The 18,892-nt window shown below is 40.1% G+C and overlaps 1 protein-coding gene across 3 annotated transcripts in view; it reads right to left on the bottom strand.

The window, feature by feature from the left end:
• The window catches only part of mid2 (midline 2), a 143,923-nt gene that overhangs the window by 41,130 nt on the left and 83,901 nt on the right, over positions 1-18,892 (bottom strand). For 2 of the 3 annotated variants that reach the window (XM_075481536.1, XM_075481534.1), the window contains exon 3: positions 950-1,015. The exons of the other annotated variant lie outside the window; for it this stretch is intronic. In XM_075481536.1, the coding sequence (XP_075337651.1) occupies positions 950-1,015 (66 nt within the window). The remainder of the gene's footprint in view (positions 1-949; positions 1,016-18,892) is intronic. 3 annotated transcript variants of the gene reach the window in all.

Genomic DNA, 18,892 nt, shown 5'->3' with positions numbered 1-18,892 from the left:
CGTTTTCTGTTTTTTTAAAGAACATTTCGTAAACTAATCTGTCTAGATCGTGCCCCGTATTGTCAAAATACATTTTAAAGTTTTATTGAGGGAAATGCAGAATTTTTAACAAAGTGTATGCTGGTGAGGCATCAAATTCAAAATTCAATCCCATGGTGTCATTTATTGGTTTTAACAGGTTAAAAAGACTTAAAGAGCATTTTGTTTTTGATATTATGATTTAACTGTCGAACCTTGTCATACTTTACTTGAAAGCTTTGACCAAACCTCTATGATCCCTGTAAATGAAATCAATCAACCTCCACTGACAATTTTAATGATCGAACGCTCAATTACCACCACTTGACTACGACTGCTTAACAAAAGATGCGCACCCACATAAATAAACCCACTCAAACGCACATGCATTTGTCTCAAAAGATGAAAATGGAAACTAGCAAATAAGAAGCCAGAACTAGGACCGCTATTCAGATGAAGGAAATAATGATGGTGGCATCAAAACAACATTTGCAGCTGCAAAAAAAAAAAAAAAAAAAAAGGCAGCAGAACAAAGCAGCAGACAAGCGTCAGTTGTTTGAAGTATCTACTCGTGATGTGAAGTGGGGGTGGGCTGGACAAGCACCTGGCCAGAGGGCTGACTGTGTGACAGCACCTGCATCTGTTTCCCTCATCGAACAGGCATCCTCTGTGCTTTCCAATATCTCCTCTACCTGTCGCTCAGTCTGATTTACTGTGTTTATCTGTTGTCTGTTTGACTTTGCACCCACTTAATTACTTATCTCCCTGCTCATCTACCTTTCTGCATCCCTTCCTTTTTCGCCCAGGGGTCCACCTAAGTGCCTGTTTGTCACTCTGCATCCCAGCCGTGGGAATAGAGGAAGAAGGGGGAGGGAGGAGTGGTTAGGGATTTTGGGCGGGGGTGTTGGTAAAAGGCAGCCAGGGAACTCACCGCAGCGCTTGTCTTTGAAGCCTCCATTACAGCATCTGACACTCTGCCCGGGCTCACCTGATAAGCCTACAACACACACACATACACCTACATAAGTGCACACATAAACAGACACACAGACAAGCCTGATCACACAGCGTCTGCCACCTTTAAGCACAACAACTGAGGAAGGGAATTCCTTTTATGACAAAGCTGCAACATCTTTTTAAAGAGACCCCCCCCCCCCCCCCCCCCCCTTTGGTCTTGAATGGAGATAAGACAGTACAGCTTGCAGTGTCTGTTTGTATTTGCCTCCTTGAAACTGCTGTTGGAGTTGCATCATGGGAACGCGCACATTTCTGTTTGTGTGTGCGAGTTTGTGTTTGAGGGAGTTTTGAAGTTGGAGCATCGTGGGGGGGGGGGGGGGGGGGGGGGGGCGCAGATGGGTCATTAATTAGCAAGCTGGAGACCAAGATGATTAATACATCAGAACACAGCTGCCCCCTTGAGATTGCAGTGAAATAAACTCCTCTGTCCTCCACATGCAAACACATGTGCCTCTGTTTTACATATGCGACTCAGAGGGTGTCGGCTTATAAATATTTGCAACACATTTCAGCATGAATATGGTCAGATATTTACATGTTAGAGTGTGTTGAGATTATGGTGATGAATACTTCCTAGAGCGAATAAAATAGACAAGAAACCTTTGCGTGTTCAAGAGTCCAGTAGCATGTAAGTTTCGGTAATGGAGTAGGAACTAATATAACAGCCTCCTAGCAGAGAAAATAATATTTTTTATGCTAAAAAAATACAAAAAAGGAAATTAGAAGAGACTGAACTGTCTGATATAATGTTTTCACATATCTGTTTCCTCAGATGTCTGTTAACAAGAACAGTACAATCCATGTTGAAATCTGAGAAGGCCAATACAACTTTCACAGAGAACAGCTCGTAGGTTTGCTTAAAAGGCTAAAACTAAAAACCCTGTCTGAATGCATGTGATTCTGTAATTCTAACTTTGTGGTTGTGGTGGCCACAATGAGCAATGCTCTACAAGGACGTTACTAAAGCAAAAAACAAAACAAAGTAACAGTGACGCTTCCCTCTGTGAAGCACAGGGTGAGAGGATCATGCTGTGAGCTTGTGTTGCAGCCCATAGGTATGTGGAACATTTCATATATAAAAGGAAAATGCTGAGGATGAAGGGAGGTTTCTCTAATAGAAAATTGATCCTAAACACCCTCGAAAGTCCACAATCTACGGCAACCTAGGCATAATCAAAATTCTATAGACAGACCTTCAAACTGCAGTGCATGTATGACAGCAAAAGAAAGTCACAGAACTAGAAGGCTTTTTCCAACTAAAACCCAGCTCACATTAAAAGAGTTTAGGCCTGACTGAACAATGCAGACAAATGTTGGAGGCAAAAAGCCCAGACCCGAGGCAACACAGTCATACATTGGTGTGTGTGAATGCTACAAAGATATTAATTGTGAAGTTTATGGAGACGTTCCAGTACCAGAATGACTCTCTAGCCTAAGGTGTGGGAGATTTGAGTGAGCTTTAACGGCAGAGCTACAGCCAATGAGAGCGTGAGAGATGCGGTCAGCAGACAAAACAGGGTTAGATCTAAAAAAAAAAAAAAAAAAAAAATCAAACAAACATGAAATAAACATGTCACAAATATGGCATAAACATGATGGAGAGCATGGGGGAGAAACTCTGCTCTGCTAAGGAAACTGAGTAGAATTAACTTTTATACTGGAAAGAATATCAATTTGTCTTTAACGTGCAATGTCATGAGAGACATGAAACTAAGAGATTTTAACAACCAGGTTTACAAAAGAGATAAAATCACCAGGCGCTATCTCTATCATATAGTAATGAAGAAAGTGGTAACTGCTTCATAAAGATCAGTCAGATCAATAGGGGGCTAAAAACCTATTAATGTGTGACACTAGGGCTGCACAATTAATCGAATTTTAATCAAAATCGCGATTTTGGCCGCGACGATTATGAAAAATGAAAATCGCGATTTTTTTACATTTATTTTCTTAATGCGGGTTCAGTTGCATTATACTCTAGCATGCAAGCATTTAACCAGTAGTCCGCCAACAACCAGGGGGCGAACATGGACCTATTCGTTACGCCCCCCTAACTGATCCACAAGCAAGTTAAGCGCGCAGCTCCTCACTAGTGCAGCCAGCAGTGGTGTCAAGTTCAAGTGGTGAGAGCAGAGTAGTAGTGATATGAGGGAAGACAAAACTGGTGGTGAGGATGATTGAAATGACCGAGAGCCAAGCTGAAGCTGCGGCAGAAGGTAAGCCCACAGCCGGTCTCTCTGGTGAGAAGGACGAGCTCGTCCCTCGAAGGGGCTCAATTTCGGCTGTGTGGAGCTACTTCGGATTCAGGGCTAGCGATGTCCAACAAAAGCAGGTGTTGTGCAAAGACTGTGCAATAATAATTGGATTTCAGTTTTATTTTGTTTATTCCTTACATAGTACATTCTTAGCTAGATTTCATTTCGTGATTTTAAATTACAGTCTGCACTGAAATCTTTATTTTTTTTGGAAAGAAGTGCAATAAAATTCAGTTATTTATCGTTGTTCCATAATCCTGATTAATAATCGTGATTTCAATTATGATCCAAATAATCGTGATTATGATTTTTTCCATAATCGTGCAGCCCTATGTGAGACCCTATAACAGATTAGCCGTGTAGTGTGAACACACTTTCAGAACTCCCAAACTCACGAGAAACAAGCACTGTAGTGTGTACAATACAAAAAAGCAAACAACAACAACAACAACAAAAATCTTACAGTCCGAACTTTGCTCGATGGTAGAGGAACACAAAGGTTGAGAGGAGCCTAAACCTGTATGACTGAGATCCAGAAGTCAGTCTGTAGGAAAGCATTAGTCCCTTGAATTTAATTCAGGCAGCCATGGGTATCAGAGGAGGTCAATGAGTAATGTAGTGACATGTGCCCTTTCTGCTTGATCAAACAACATATGCGCAGCTGTGTTCAGAACCATCTGTAGGGGTTTCACTGTACATGTTGACAGACACAACAGAAGGGTATTGCAGTGCTCGAGAGAAGAGAAGACCTTGGTTATAACCAAGAGTCGGGTGGCATACCGAGTCAAATACATATGGGTTCTGGCTGGAAATTTGAAAGAAATGTGTTTCCTTTAACTTCATGCATCGGAACATGGTGTAAATTGTCTCAGCTATGTACAGTGACAGATACCGTGTGCAGAGGCACACAGGGTCCAGCCTGATTGGTGGCGACTCCCCTATGCTGAGTGTCAGCGAGAAGGTGAAAGAGCAGGAGCAACTCTCATCAAGGAAATGATTATAACACACAACAGGCATCAAAGAGAAGCTAAAACCACCTGAAGACAGTGAGCCGGTGCAGAAAAAAACAGATGGGAAAATATGAATAAGGCAGTAGTGCAACCACATTGGATGGATGGTGGTTGGCATGGGGGTAATGTCACTTGATCACTGATTCAGCTTTGGACATGTCATGAATAGAGAGCCACAGAGACGGAAGGGGTTGATGAGATGTAATTAGGTCTGAGCTCTGCGCTGAGAGGTGCAGCTTGGCAGAATATTTCCAGTCTGGCCAACCCTCTAACTCAGTCTACTCTGCTCTCCTTTTTTCCATTATTATCCATCTTTCTGCAATTGACTGACTTTCCTCCCTTCTACGGTGCATCTCCTCTGCCTCCTCACCCTGTGCCTCGCTACTTCAGTCCTCACCCTGTCTGTGCCAGCACAGTTTCAGCTGCAGCTGCTGACAGCCCATCAGCCTGAGTTAGATCAACACCCGTCTTCAGATGACATCATTGTGTTGAGGAGCTCCTGGGTCTCATTCTTTTACAGATGATTCATTTCTCTCATGACAGATCACTACTTATACCACAGCAGCGAGAGAGACTGCAGAGAAGGATTGTGGAAGTAATAATGGAAACCTCTTTCTTGATGAAGGGATGACTGAACAGATTTCAAGTCGGAGACTACTGTCACAGTTTAATCTGTCATTGTTAGAATTCCGAGTCTGCATTTGTAGTTGAATTCATATTACTGCTAAAGAACAAATTACACATAATTATAATACTGTCCAAAAGGCTTAAGCAACCCCTTATTTCTTTATCTCTTGCTTTCAAGGAGCCACACTTTCTTGTAATCTTTTAAAGTGGTCTTGAGCAATAGTCCTCCAGGCTTTCTGAGGCCTTTAAATTTGTCATTTTTTCTTTACATTGGCTGCTTTTTCACTCATTTTTGGTCCAAATCCTTGTGTCTGATCATTTGCAAAAGAATATATATTTTCTATTTTTTTTCGATTGCTCAGCCATTTAATGCCGACTTCATTCAAAAATGATAAATGCACCTAAATCAAGGGTTGAACCACTGTTGTGTCCACTTTAACAAGCAACCCAGCAAATTACCAAATTCTGAGTTGTTTCTTTAAACACTTTGCTACAAGCAAACAATTTGTTCCCATTTCTTTAGTTGCATATGTAAGAATATCACAGTTGGACAGACCTAAAGTAATATATTGGCACCAAAAAGGGATTCCCAAAGAGCTGTTTGATGAAAACTTTGCATACATTGGCATGTTGCGCAGTGTATCCTTGGAACTGGAAAAATGCAGAACGAAAGAAGAAGTCTACATGAGGACGTGAGAGATAAATCTGACCCTTTAGTTGATCTATCCGCTGCTCACTGAAGCCTCATCAGAAATGGTCTCCATGAAGGGTGGCTGTTAAGATGCCATGGTTAAGGAAGGGAAACAGGGAGAAAAGGCTGAGCTATGCCAAATGTCAACAGTTGAACAGAATATCAGTGGCAACAGGTCTTATGGAGGGATGAATCCTACCCAGAACGTGGAATTCAACATTACTGAAGCAGTGTGGAATCATCTTGGCAGAGAACGCAACAAATGGCAGCCAACATCCAAAGAAGAGCTTTTAAATGTCCTTCAAGAAGCCTGGAGAACTATCCCTGAAGACTACTTCAAGAAATGACAAGAAAGCCTGTCTAAGAGGGTTCAGGTGGTGTTGAAGAATAAAGGTGCTTTTATCAAATAATGACTTTCAAGCTCATTTATATTGTGTCAAATGTTTTTACCTTATAGACTGTATTTACATCTAGGTATGCGCATGTTTCAATATATTATTCAATATATTATTGCACCTATTTCCCATTTTCCTGGCAATATGCAAAGGAAAGCGTGGCCACTCGAGACTTTTGTGTCGGAAAACCATCTGACAAAATATCACTGCTGTACAGCAACAAGAATTTGAATAACAATTATCACAAATTACGACATTCTAAAAATTCTTCAATAATAGCGTTAATCAACTTAATGGAAACATTAAATCATTTTTTTCTAATCTAAGACTAGATTCTAGTATAATATGTAATGTAATAACCGGATCTCAAGGTGCAGTTTGAAACAGATATGAAAAGTTATGAAATTTCACTTTTCACACTGGACTAGATGTTATTTTAAAGACTTGCCTTTGGGGCAACAAGTGAACCAAGGTTTTATACTGAACTGAATCTCTTGCCGTATAAGATGGCATCATCCAGTGGTTGAATCTTTGTGTCATTTCAGCAATGCGACAACAAAAATGCTACTGCTCCCACATTGCAACTAGAACAGAACGCCCTGAGGCCAAGCATCCAACTTCAATGGGTTTTCTTTTAATCTATTCTATATTGTCCCCTTTGTACAAGAGAAACAAGATGCTAAGAGAAAACGAAATGAAAGCGGAGAGATTTTACATGAGAAGGAACTGTACAAGCTCACTTTACAGCTGTTGTTAACAAGAGGCTTTTGAAAGTCTGGACGTGTCAGTAACTTGAGCCCTCTGGGAAACAAGCTTTTTGTCTGAGGATAATATTCCATAGGGCAAAGCTTTAGAGGCCAGTGAATTGTAGCAGGGTATAACAAATGAAGAGTCATGCTTGTCTCAAAACTTGTAAGCTTTGGGATCAATTAATGAGACCAGTTGGGCTTAAAACCAGCTAAAATATTAAGACTTTTTGTTTACATCTTACGACCAAAAGCATCATATTTCCAAGTCTGTGCTTTGTCCAGCATGGCATAAGAAGGGATATTCAAGGCAAGAGCATTCTGCCTCTAATAACCTGACATGAAATGTGCATAAAAATAGGCATAAACACCCCATTTAATGGTGAACACAAGGTCTTTGCTTTCTAATTGTTGCTGTGTCTGTCTTCATAAGATGTCACATATGTTCAAAGTTGCAGTGCTCTCATGTGACCTTGAAGCTACATCTGACTAAGCTCGCACTGAAGATGCTTAGTTTAATTTTGAAGCCATGCGCATGGGGGAATCAGAAAAAGTGAGACAGCAAAGCAGAGAGGGGGCATGGAAGAAGGGAGTCCCAACTCCTGAACTCTTACATCCCCTTAAGTAAACTTAAAGGCCTTTGCTGTAAGAAACTTATAGCACTTATACCCCCCTTTATTACAAGAGAAGACCAATCCTAAATGGACACGAATCCAATTATTATTCAAGTTTTTAGCCTCCCAGGGGGATTAAAAAGAAATCTATGAGTTTCAAAGGGAAAAATAAATTGCCATGACTTCTGAGCAGTAGTGAGGAGGCCTGACACTAGCTGGCATTTGAATTTGTTTACAACACTCTTTGATATGCACATTGTGCTTTTAACCTCCAGATTATTAGTTGGGGTCAAGAGCAGAATGACTCAGGACTCCTGAGAACAAAGAAGTAAGGAGAGAATGAGACTGAATCAGAAAAAACATGTATACATAAGAAAAAACAAACAAACAAACAAAAAAACACATATATATATATATATATATATGTATGTATGTGTGTGTGTGTGTGTGTGTGTGTGTGAGAAAGAGAGAGTGAGATGGTTAATGTAATTCATTGGATTAAGGGTGCCTGGGCTGAGATAAAATGGGGTTAGAAGAAAACAGCAATATGGCTGAATGGGCTTAAAGGGATGTTTCATTTAAATCGATCTAAAGTAAGCTCTTGAAGGAGAAGTGCAACTCAGTTTCACAAATTAATACTGGGACAGAAAAAAACCAACATGTGTGGCTCTGCTGGTGTTACACAGGGAGAACATGTTTGTTTACTAAATTGTCTTTGTTTTCTAAATTGTCTATTTTTTTCCCCATTTGTCCAGGTGCCTAACTTATTGCACTTACTCTAGCACTAGTTATGCACTTAGCTGTTTGGTTTTGGAAGGAAATGCAGTTATGATTTCTTGTGACCTGAAGTTCTTTTGTCTACCGATGTTGAACACACTTATTGTAAGTCGTTTTGGATAAAAGCGTCTGCAAGATGACCGTAATGTAATGTAATGTAACATGCTAACTCCACACAGAAAGGCCCCAGCCAGGATTTAAACCTGGAACCCTCTTGCTGTGAGGCAACAGTGCTAATCACTGACTTAAAGGACTGTCTCTGTGCATTTTTATGAACCCACATTTATGTAATAACTTTGAATGCTATACTGTGGGTGTTTTCTGGCTGCCAAAAACTAAAATCTTGGTGTCAGTCAGTGGATAGCATAAGAAAACAAAAACACACCATTGGAATTGATGAACTTCAAGAGCACCTTTAAACTTACTCCAAGATTGTCGCTTTCATGTCACATGAATTGCCACTTGGTTGATAAAGCATGGAAACCAGAGTTTATGAGCTTATCTGCTCTCAGCCAGAAATACCCGAAATAAACTGTATTGGTATTTTAAACGTCCCATTCACTGGATGTTTCGATGATAAAATTTCTCATATATTTAGTTGATAGTGAGGATGTAGGTTGTAATTGTACTTTATAGTAAAATTGAACCGAAGAGCCGAATCAAGTAAAGAATGCCAGCATTTTTCTTTTTCCTTTATTTTGCCCATCTTCTTTATGGTGAGGCAGTAGTGACGACTGCTGCTTTGAAGAGAGAAGGTTCTGCGTCTGAACCGGCAGGCAAGCCGCTTTTCTGTTTGGAGATTATATCCTTTCCCTGCGAGTTTTCTTTAGCAGTCAGACCTGTCTCCCACAGACCAATTCATTGGTGAATTCAAATTTGCCTGTGGAGCACACCACAGGCAACACATCTCTGTGTTAACTCTCTGATGAACTGGCAACCCCATTGGGACACATTCCCGCTCCATGCTACCATCCACAGGATAAAGTCAGTCTCGTCTAAATGTATGGTTCCCAAATTGATAAAACAAATGATAAAACAACAAAAAAGTTCTCTGAAACTGAACTCTTCCCTTTCAAAATTCTTTTCTCATATCATCCGCAGTTTCATGCTCGTATCACGTAATTTATTGAATAAAAATTGTATCCTGTGGTCTACACTGAGGAGTTCAACCCAATTCATGACCAAGAGATCACACTTGAACCAAATGAAAAAGAGAACCGCTTCATGGTTAGAAGCATATTGAATTTAACAGGGCTAAATTGCAATATTCCTGTGATCGCTCAGACTCTTATTTGAGCTGAGTGTGTGTCCTCTGTTTACTGTTCTTCATTATTTGTGAACTATTCGTTCCACGTACGTCACAGACCACAGCAAATTACACATTGGCAGTTGTGACTGTGTATTAGCTTTATCAGTTGTGTTTGATGCTGTGCAGCTCATAGCAAACCCTTGTTATGCACAAACAGACTTGGTGGATCGCTGTAGGCTAGATAAAGAATGCTTATGTACTTCAGATTAAAACAGCAGTCAACGACTGTGACCCCTAACTGAGGATACTGTCATCGTCTGCTCTCTTGGTTTGAGGAGATGGAAGGTATTTTGACAGATTAGCTGCAAGTTTCTCAGAAAATATTATCATTTCAGCCAATTAATAGTTTACATCCAATAGTGACTGGGAAACAAGGAGTGTACCTCTGTACAAATCATGACAGTTAAAATCAAGCCAGCTATGCTGAAGAAGAAAATTAATCTCTTTTAAACAGTGACAGACATGTGACAATGCTTTGGCCTGATTATTATGTATGCCTTAACCACAAACAACTGTTCAAACAATGCAAATGTTGGAATGAAACAATATTATTTCTTATAAAGCTATAATGTAGCTGTCTGGAGCAGAGCAGATAAAATGTGTATCTGTGTCCATATTTAAGTGAGAAATGTGCAAAAACACATCAAGAAGGAAGAAAAATAGGGAGAAAATAGAAACTGAGCAACACCAGAAGCCTGTGGCTTATTTAGTTCCAATCATGTGGTAAGATAGCCCTAACAAGGTATAATATTGTCTCTATTGGACACAACAACATTAAAACCATTGGTTAAACGCAAAAGGTTCTTCATACTGTGTTGTTTACTCTGTTAAGGCAGAGCAAGTTCAGGGTACATTTGCATTTATGGCGAGTATATCAGAAAGGGTGAAAACAAATATACAGGAAACAAACCGATTTAATGTGAATCAGTGCTCATAAGTGCCAAAGTATTTCAGTTGGTGTCTACCTATACTGAGCACAAAGTGCAGGTTAACATTACCATCAAATCTCTTGTACTTCACTTTTATTGCAAATGGATTCTTGGACATTCTTAAGATGCCAAAACAAACACAAAGGGGCAACAAAGAAAAGACATGTTCCAAGAAAACAGCAAGATAAAGTCACTAAAACAGACAAACAGCATAGTACAAATATCTATCTGTAACTATTGGCTTGATGGTATATATTTACAAGACACGGTTATTTGCTCAGCCATATCAGATCGAGCAGTGTATTAGGTTTGACTCATTGTGGCCGATTGGAATCTAGAGGCTGCTGCTTGGTTGTATGTTTCTAATACCTCTCTGATTCATTGCTTCAGTGAAAAAATACCAGCATCTTTTCAGCAAAGTAAAGCTGAACGTTCACAGACTTAATCTCGACAAACAGTGCTAATTCAATTTTGTCTGACTTAGTCCAAATCCATCCATCCATTTCCCGAACCCCGCTTCATCCTTCTTCAGGGTCACTGGGGGCTGGAGCCTTTCCCAGCTGTCACCGGCTGAGAGGCAGGGTAAACCCCGATCAGGGCGGCTGTCCATCACAGAGATAAACACTCACATTCACCCTTATGGTCTATTTAGAACCACAAACTAATCTAAGCTCGAACATCAATGTTTTTGGACTGAGGGAGGAAGTCGAATTACCCAGAGAGAACCCACACTAGTACAGGAGACACAAACTCCACAAACTAAGAGCATTTCTTGCTGTGAGGTGACATGACTAACCGCCACACCATAGAGCAGCCCTGATTAGTCGAAAAAAAAAAGTTGAAAAAAAAAAGAAAAATTGATTAAATTGAGAGAATGAAAGGCAAAAAGGTAACTATGATGTGAATTCTGATTAATGTGATTTTGAAACAAGCTGAAAAATTTATATAGAAAAATCCCCTGCCAAGAAAATACAGCCAGTCTGGTTGGTGAGCTGGATGAGGTGTGAAGGTTTTGCATACCTGGAGCTCTCCGATTTTGGGCGCAGTTTCGTATAAACTTTACAATTCAACATTGTAAAGTTAACTTCTTTTAGCTTTAATAAACACAATCAGAATGAGCTTTCTGTTAAGCACTATAATCCCATTTGAGCTTAAAAATTGAACAAAAAGTTGTCACAGAAGTGAGATAACCACAGCCGTCAGCTGTGCCTGGTTAGCTGATCCAAAAGAATGCTGTGCTGAAACCCAGGTGTTGTTCTCACTAAATCTCCTCTTAAGCCTTTAAGCACCAAAGCATTCACTGAAAGTGAGGATGAGAGGGGTGTGGAGGAACCAACGCAGTTAAATTTACATGGAGGTGACGAACGGCAACATTATGAAGCAGATATTGGATGATATCAGACAGAATCCTCAAATAGTTATCGCCCAGTTTCAGACTCATTCTGACAAAGAAAATATTTGTATGAAAGTACCATTTTCAATCTGAAACAAAAGGAAATGGGGAAGTATATCTGTGGCAGACTGGGTTAGAGCCTGTCAAGACTGGCAACATTCTAAGTAAAAAAAAAAAAAATCTAGTCTGAAGCTAAATTTTAAGTTGCAGAAAATGTTGCTACAAATCACAAATGCTCTCTGTCTGAGCCCTCTGTATCTCCTTTTACCCCACAGATCCTGACTCATAGAGTGATGCGTTTTTTTCGTACTGAGATGCCCTGCTGCAAGGGCCCAGTTTCTCTGGGGGTATTTGTGTGCCACTCAGCTGATTGTGACTCAATGGCAGCTTGAGAACTTGACAATGGGGTTAGTCCCACCCAGCCGCATAAATGAAATAATAGTTTGTTTCACTTAAAAATGGCTTTTCCACGTTTTCAACTCAGTGTAAGGTTTCAAAAGTCTGGACCAACTGTCAGTTTATCTTAAATGGATTTTACTGTGTAAGAATGAGTTAACTGCCAGCCTGAGTCACACAAAAAATTTGATCCGAAATAGATATGGAAATTATATCTAAATATACATGCAAAGTACTGTTGTATTTGGGGAACTTAAAATCAAAGATACTACAAACAAATAGCGGCACATTATTCACATTTTGGGTTAACACGTGGCTTCTCCACTTTATCACCTTCACATTACGCTTGCTGTCTCTTGTTAGATTTAATAACAAAGGGAAACATTGTTACCAAAAGCCTCTGGAAAACCCTGAGATAAAGCAACTGTGTTTTCATTCCCTAGAGACACTGAGATTGAAAGCTTTGTAGTTTCCCTGTGAAAACACAGGGAGCGGCGGACATGACAGTTGAGGGGTTTTCATCAAGACCCTGCAGCTTTGAGAGTCCTTGGCGATGTTTTACCATATCGCTCAGGGCAAAGTGATGCACCGCATAGTCTCACTTACGACACATAGACCAGATCCCACTTACACTAGTGGAAAATTTATGAGCACTTCACAAACACTGGGCTAGAAGGGCTTTCTGGTTGAGCTGGTATGCAATTCAAATCTATTTCCCCCTTCTGAGATGAAGCAAACTTGAACGGGCAATGGACTCAGGCTGGGCCTCATTGCCATTTTCGTCATCTTCATAATCTGTCTTTAAATGCATAAAATGTCCACGGTGACATCATGTCAACTGTTAGCTTGACCTTATTACCCTACATTTGCAGTTTAAGAGTGATCTTTTTTTTAAAAAAAAACAACCTTTTTAAACTTTTTTTTTTAGCATTAATAATGAACTAAATCAGCCTTAACTGTCACAGTTATGGATGCTGGATGGGCGGGACTTTTTTTCTGTCAAAGTGACAGACGCCACTTGTCGTTACTACAACTTACATGTTTAATGCTAAGTGGATGTCTTGATTCAAATATCATTTGCTTTTCAGAAAAAGATCCCTAGTAACAACAATCAATATGGAACAAATGTACATGTTAAGCATTCGTAAAGCCATGGAAAAAAAAAAAAAGTCAAAGACACTGACCATGCTCTCACTTCTTATGTTAATGTCACGGCAAGAAGATAAATGTTCTTGTTTTTCCCTGCAGTGACAACAGTGTTCAAAAACACTACCACTGTTATGCCTAAACAAAGCCTAACCCACCCTAAACAGTACAGTTTTACAGAACTCGACTGATAAAATGGAAATATTAATGTAAAAAGTGGCTGAACTCAAACCTTCCTCCTTGTCCACGTAGACTGCAAGTGAGTGCTGGCATGTGCCTAAACAAAAGGATCAAGGTAAACTGCTTGAACTTTTCTTTCAAGGAACTTATCGGAGCTAGCAAGACTCTCTGAATGTGTCATTTCCCGATTTTGCAAGCACTTGCCTCACAAATCGTTCACCAGAATTGCCGCTGCACTCTCTTGTGACCTGTATTGGTTAAAGACAAGCTCCAGCCCCCCATCCTGAACCTCTTTGAAGCTCTAACCTAAAAGCTATTTAATAGTGCACACTCTGCACAGGAAGTCTATCACAGGAGGTCTAGATCTGGTTATTGACATTGCTGCTGTGACTTATATAACATTATGTTGCTTCAACTCCATGTTCTAATCTTATGCAAATAAACAAAAAAAAGATCAATTTTAAATGGAAAATATTAGGTTAACGTGACCTCTAGTCTGATGTTCCAAGATAGTTATCACACATAGGGAAGGGTTTTGATAAGCTTTACATTTGACTCAAAGCCACAAGATGGAATCAAGCACTTCCCAAAATAATTTAAACTGCCTTTGAATTTGAGTCAGAGGTGTCATTTTTCCAGGTATTACCAAGCCTGCTCTTCTCTTAACTGAGCTGTGCCACCTATCTTTTATGCAGTGAAAGATCCTTTAATCCTTTACTTCTATCGCTTCATTGTTATTCTGGATAACGAGCGTGTCAAGTGAATACATCAAATCTGGGACATAAATAATTATCCTCTCCAAGTAGCATGAATCTTCTGAAATGGAAAAAAACACATTAATGTTGGGTTTAATAGGCAGTGCTGACAGCTGAAGCCTAACCTGTGGGTTTACTGCAGGCTTGAAGGGTATAAGCGAGGACTTGTCATTTAAATCTTCAGCGTTGATGAGTGACACACTGCGAATGTTGACACTGTTGAATCCCTGCTCTTTCAGTTTCCTGTCCTCACTATTTGCCGGTTCTACTCTGCCACCTCTGATCTCTGGCTCTAATATCTCTGCCGTCCCCCGGTGTTATTGTCTTCCCTAATACTGAAACATCGTTTGATTTTCTTACAGTAAAAACTAAATAACAGTGACATGGTTCTGTGAGACAAGTCATGATTCTGTGACTACTTCTCAAGTTAGATTTAGCTAATTTCATTGTGACAGCTGCCCAGAGATATAAAGTACGTATTACAAAACAGCTTCTTCTACCACTGGAAATAATGCAGCGGCCAGATTTGAAATGACATGTCCCATCTTATCTTTAATTATTAAAGGTCTTCACATGAATCTATTGTTTTTTTGGACTCTGCTTACTCTCTGTGAGCCCAATGCTTTACATTCTTCACCCTCTTGTTAAACCCTCAGAGAGGTTCACCTGAGCTCATGGACAACAGATGAGAGGCTTGGTTCTGTTTGTGTGATAAGGACGTGAGCAACTCTGTTCTCTGAATTCTTTTCCTTTGAAATTTTTCAGGAGGCAGCGAGGCCTCTGTAAATTGAACAGAGCAGCATAGGTCAAGGTATGAGCTGAACCTTGCAGCAGGGCATCTCAGTACGAAAAAAACGCATCACTCTATGAGTCAGGATCTGTGGGGTAAAAGGAGATACAGAGGGCTCAGACAGAGAGCATTTGTGATTTGTAGCAACATTTTCTGCAACTTAAAATTTAGCTTCAGACTAGATTTTTTTTTTTTTTTACTTAGAATGTTGCCAGTCTTGACATGCTCTAACCCAGTCTGCCACAGATATACTTCCCCATTTCCTTTCGTTTCAGATTGAAAATGGTACTTTCATACAAATATTTTCTTTTTTTTTGTCTCTACTAGCCTTATTCCCTGTTGTGTCCCTGAGCTCTGTCCATCGGCGAATAAATTAACTTGCAGTGGAAAAACAGGAAACAACATCTTTCAGCCGGCTGCTGTTTCAGGGGTATTGGATGCGACAGTAGATAATGCCATCCCGACACCAGTTTGAGACATGCTGTGAGATTTCCAGCCCCAAGCATTTTATCTTGGCCACTGCCGTGTGACCCCCTTTGGGAGGCGCAGGAATTCAGATGTAGAACAGAAAGAGACCCAGACTCTCTTCTGCCAAGGCTGATGTCGATAACACGCACACAACAAATCAGACAAAGCTTAACACACGGAATGCAGAAAAACACGAACGCACTGGCCCCACGTTTCTTCAAACCCAGAGGCATTGGTCAGTGACAAGACAGAGAGTCTCTGTTAGCATCAAAGCTGCTCTATCCACCCTGACAGATGCGTTTGTTTCCTTCAAGGTGGGTGAAGTGATATACTGTAGCTCTATGGTACTTTATTTATCTAATTGGTCTGATCATGTCTTGGAGGCAGGTCAGTCAATCATGTCACAATCATGTATTTATAGGTCATACCATGTGACTGTTGTGCTGATGGCAACTACATATCATCTATATATGACACTTGTTACCATGCTAGCTGCTGGCAGGGTGCCCAAAAAAATTGAGTTGGATACTGCAGCAAAGGAGGATGAGGAGCAAAATGGGGGAGGGAGCAAATGCAAGAGCCTGAGAAAATTATAACAGGAGGAAAAATTATGATGATCATTATATACGTTAAAACTCTGACAAACTTAATATTGGTTTCACTTTGATTGTGTTCTGACATCATGGACTCACATGCTGTGAATTTAAGCTCCAGCAGACTTAAGCAAATAATAACTCTTAAGGAATAGCTTCCCAAGTAGAAAATCATATAACCTTTGCTGTGGTTCATCTTCACTGCTATTCACCACTGATTTATAGAGCGGGGAACCACTCTGCACAGCGTCTGCGATGAGCTCGCCACTAATAGGAGAGACACATTCCCTGAGTTCCAGCAATTCCGCGTGCTTAGCTCTGTGCTGTTGATATCTGGAACAGACATTCCTCTCTATGCGACTCCCTGGGGAGCTGAACTTCCTTAGAATGGCCCCATTGAAATAGAAGCGTTCAGGGATGGTGTTGTAGATAAGCGTTGACCAAATTTGGCCCTCAAATTCACTGGGTTTTATATTTAAATAATATAGCTCTCAGTGACACCCAGCCTTCCAAACAACCTCCTCACTGATGAGGTTTCTTTTGGCATTATGCAAGTACAAATGAAACTGAGGGATTCATTTTAGGGCCTGCATGGTTTAAAGCCATTAAGCAATTTTTTTCTTCTTCCCTAAGACCTTCATTGTGTTTTTACCGATTTTACCGATGCGGTGGTTAGCACCGCACAGCAAGAAGGCCTCCCGCCCGAAAAATGATTGTCTTTCTGTGCATTTATTTCCTTGCAATAAAAAGGTTCGACAATCAACCAACGTGAAAAGCAGCCTGTGTGAGTCACAGAGCGATGAACAGGCAGTCTCTTGCAATCATAATAATCCAATTCTTTATGCATTTGAGAAGTTTCTTATCATTTGTGACGCCTGCAGCTGTCAGTTATGTACCGTACAGTAGTTATGGTGCTGTAGTTAAGATGTAGGCTGCTAGAGTGAAGCGAACACAGTGAATCATAATGTCAACTGTGCACCCAAAGAAGATTACCAAAAGGTACTTAGCAAGACATATGAACACTGGGTACAAAGCCAGGCACAGTGCAAAAACAACTTTATCCAGTTTATCCAGCACCCCCCTGCTCTGGAGCCTTTGGGCGTGTTAAGTAAAGTTGTAACAGAAAATGGATGGATGTTAGACAGAGATCTGAAATCATGGACTACATCAATGAAAAATAAGCAGTAATTTGTTAGAGATGTATTGGATTTCGGTAAAAACACAATGAAGGTCTTAGAGAAAAGAAAAAAATAGCTTAATGGCTTTAAATGATCTAAATGAGATATAGAGCAGTGAAGAAAACATCAAGTATGGCTAAATACAAAACTGATTATTGTGAACTGACTTGTAAGAATCTATTCTTTTCATTCTTAAATGAATTAAGAAAACACAAGTTGTTTACACTTATGGAATAATGTCATTTTTTTCCGTCTGGTCTGTATCTCTGGTAAAATGTGGTCACGTGCACATTTCCAGCATGTCAAATAATACAACAAATGAATCACTCTGTCCGAATATATGGATGCTGTCTCCATGTGTGCACTGTGTATGCATCGCCTCAAGACACCTAAATGACTGCTTCTCTGTGGAACTTCAGTGGACAGGGTGCTGGCTGCTGCTGTCACCACCACTGACCAGAGAGGATAGGGTTATGTGTCCCTTTTTAGAAGAGATAAAAGAATCCCCGCGTACTATTAAGCATGCATCAGCGCCCTCCTTTCTCACCGGCTTTAAGAGGCGGATAACTTGGGTTCTCAGTCTCTCCGTCACGTGAAATGAAGTAGTTTGGAGAGTAAGTCCACCATCTTCTTGTTCCGCCACTGTTCTTTTCAGCTCTTTTGGTAAACAAAGATTTTGAATATTTTGGAAAAAAAAAAAAACTAAATTTCACGGTCTTTGGTACAAAATTGTTGCCAAGAATTTCGATGCTGTGAACTATATAAAAAAAAACGGTCATGATTTGCAACTCAATGAAAGTTTGGAAAGGAGAAGAAAAAAAAAAATGTGTTGAAACTGAGCAAAAGGCTTTTAACTGATAACAGGTCGAGAACATGACTGGTTAGAAAAGACTTTGCTTATTTCACCAAGATGGTACCATACTCTACTCACCAAATAGTACAACAGCATGGCTCAAAGAGAGTCTACCTGCTACACTGACCTGCCTGCAGTTTAGGTCTGTCACACACTGAAAACATTTGGTGTATTATGAAGAGAAGATAAGACAACGAAGGCCACCAAATATTGAGAAGCTATTATCCTACATAAAGCATGGAAGGGAAAACATTTTGCTGGCAATACTACAGAAATTGGTTTCCACAGTTCCCAAATTGTTAACGTTGTTTGATACAACTTTAATAATGTGTTGCTCACACAATCACAATAAGGAATTTATAAGAATATATGACATATCCTACATGAGAAATGTCCATGTCTCAGCTTTTTCTATGTTGTGTTCTTGCTGTTTTACGTTAACTATAGAGTTGAGATAATGCAAACCACTGCATTCGATTTACGTGATCCACCGTTTTTCCCTTGTTAGCAGGCTTGAGCAGGAACAGAAGATGTAAGTATGTAAACATTTTTCAGAATCAGAATACCTGCCAGTAGCCCTCTTATATTAACACTTTACTGCCTTATTGGACTTGCTCTTCTCTCGCTGGCTTCACAATTCTGTTAGAAGGCAACTTATTTCTGGAGTCCTGGGTTTAACAGTGAAGTCAGTTTTCTCTGTCATTCTAACAGGATTTCTTAGGTCTGCGGCAGTGTGTGGCCTCGTCGTGGAA

Source organism: Odontesthes bonariensis, chromosome 13, assembly GCF_027942865.1.
Source record: "Odontesthes bonariensis isolate fOdoBon6 chromosome 13, fOdoBon6.hap1, whole genome shotgun sequence".
In the NCBI taxonomy this organism is placed as follows: domain Eukaryota; kingdom Metazoa; phylum Chordata; class Actinopteri; order Atheriniformes; family Atherinopsidae; genus Odontesthes; species Odontesthes bonariensis.
The sequence above is the reverse complement of the archived record's forward strand: the minus strand, read 5'-3'. Positions and strand labels throughout refer to the sequence as shown.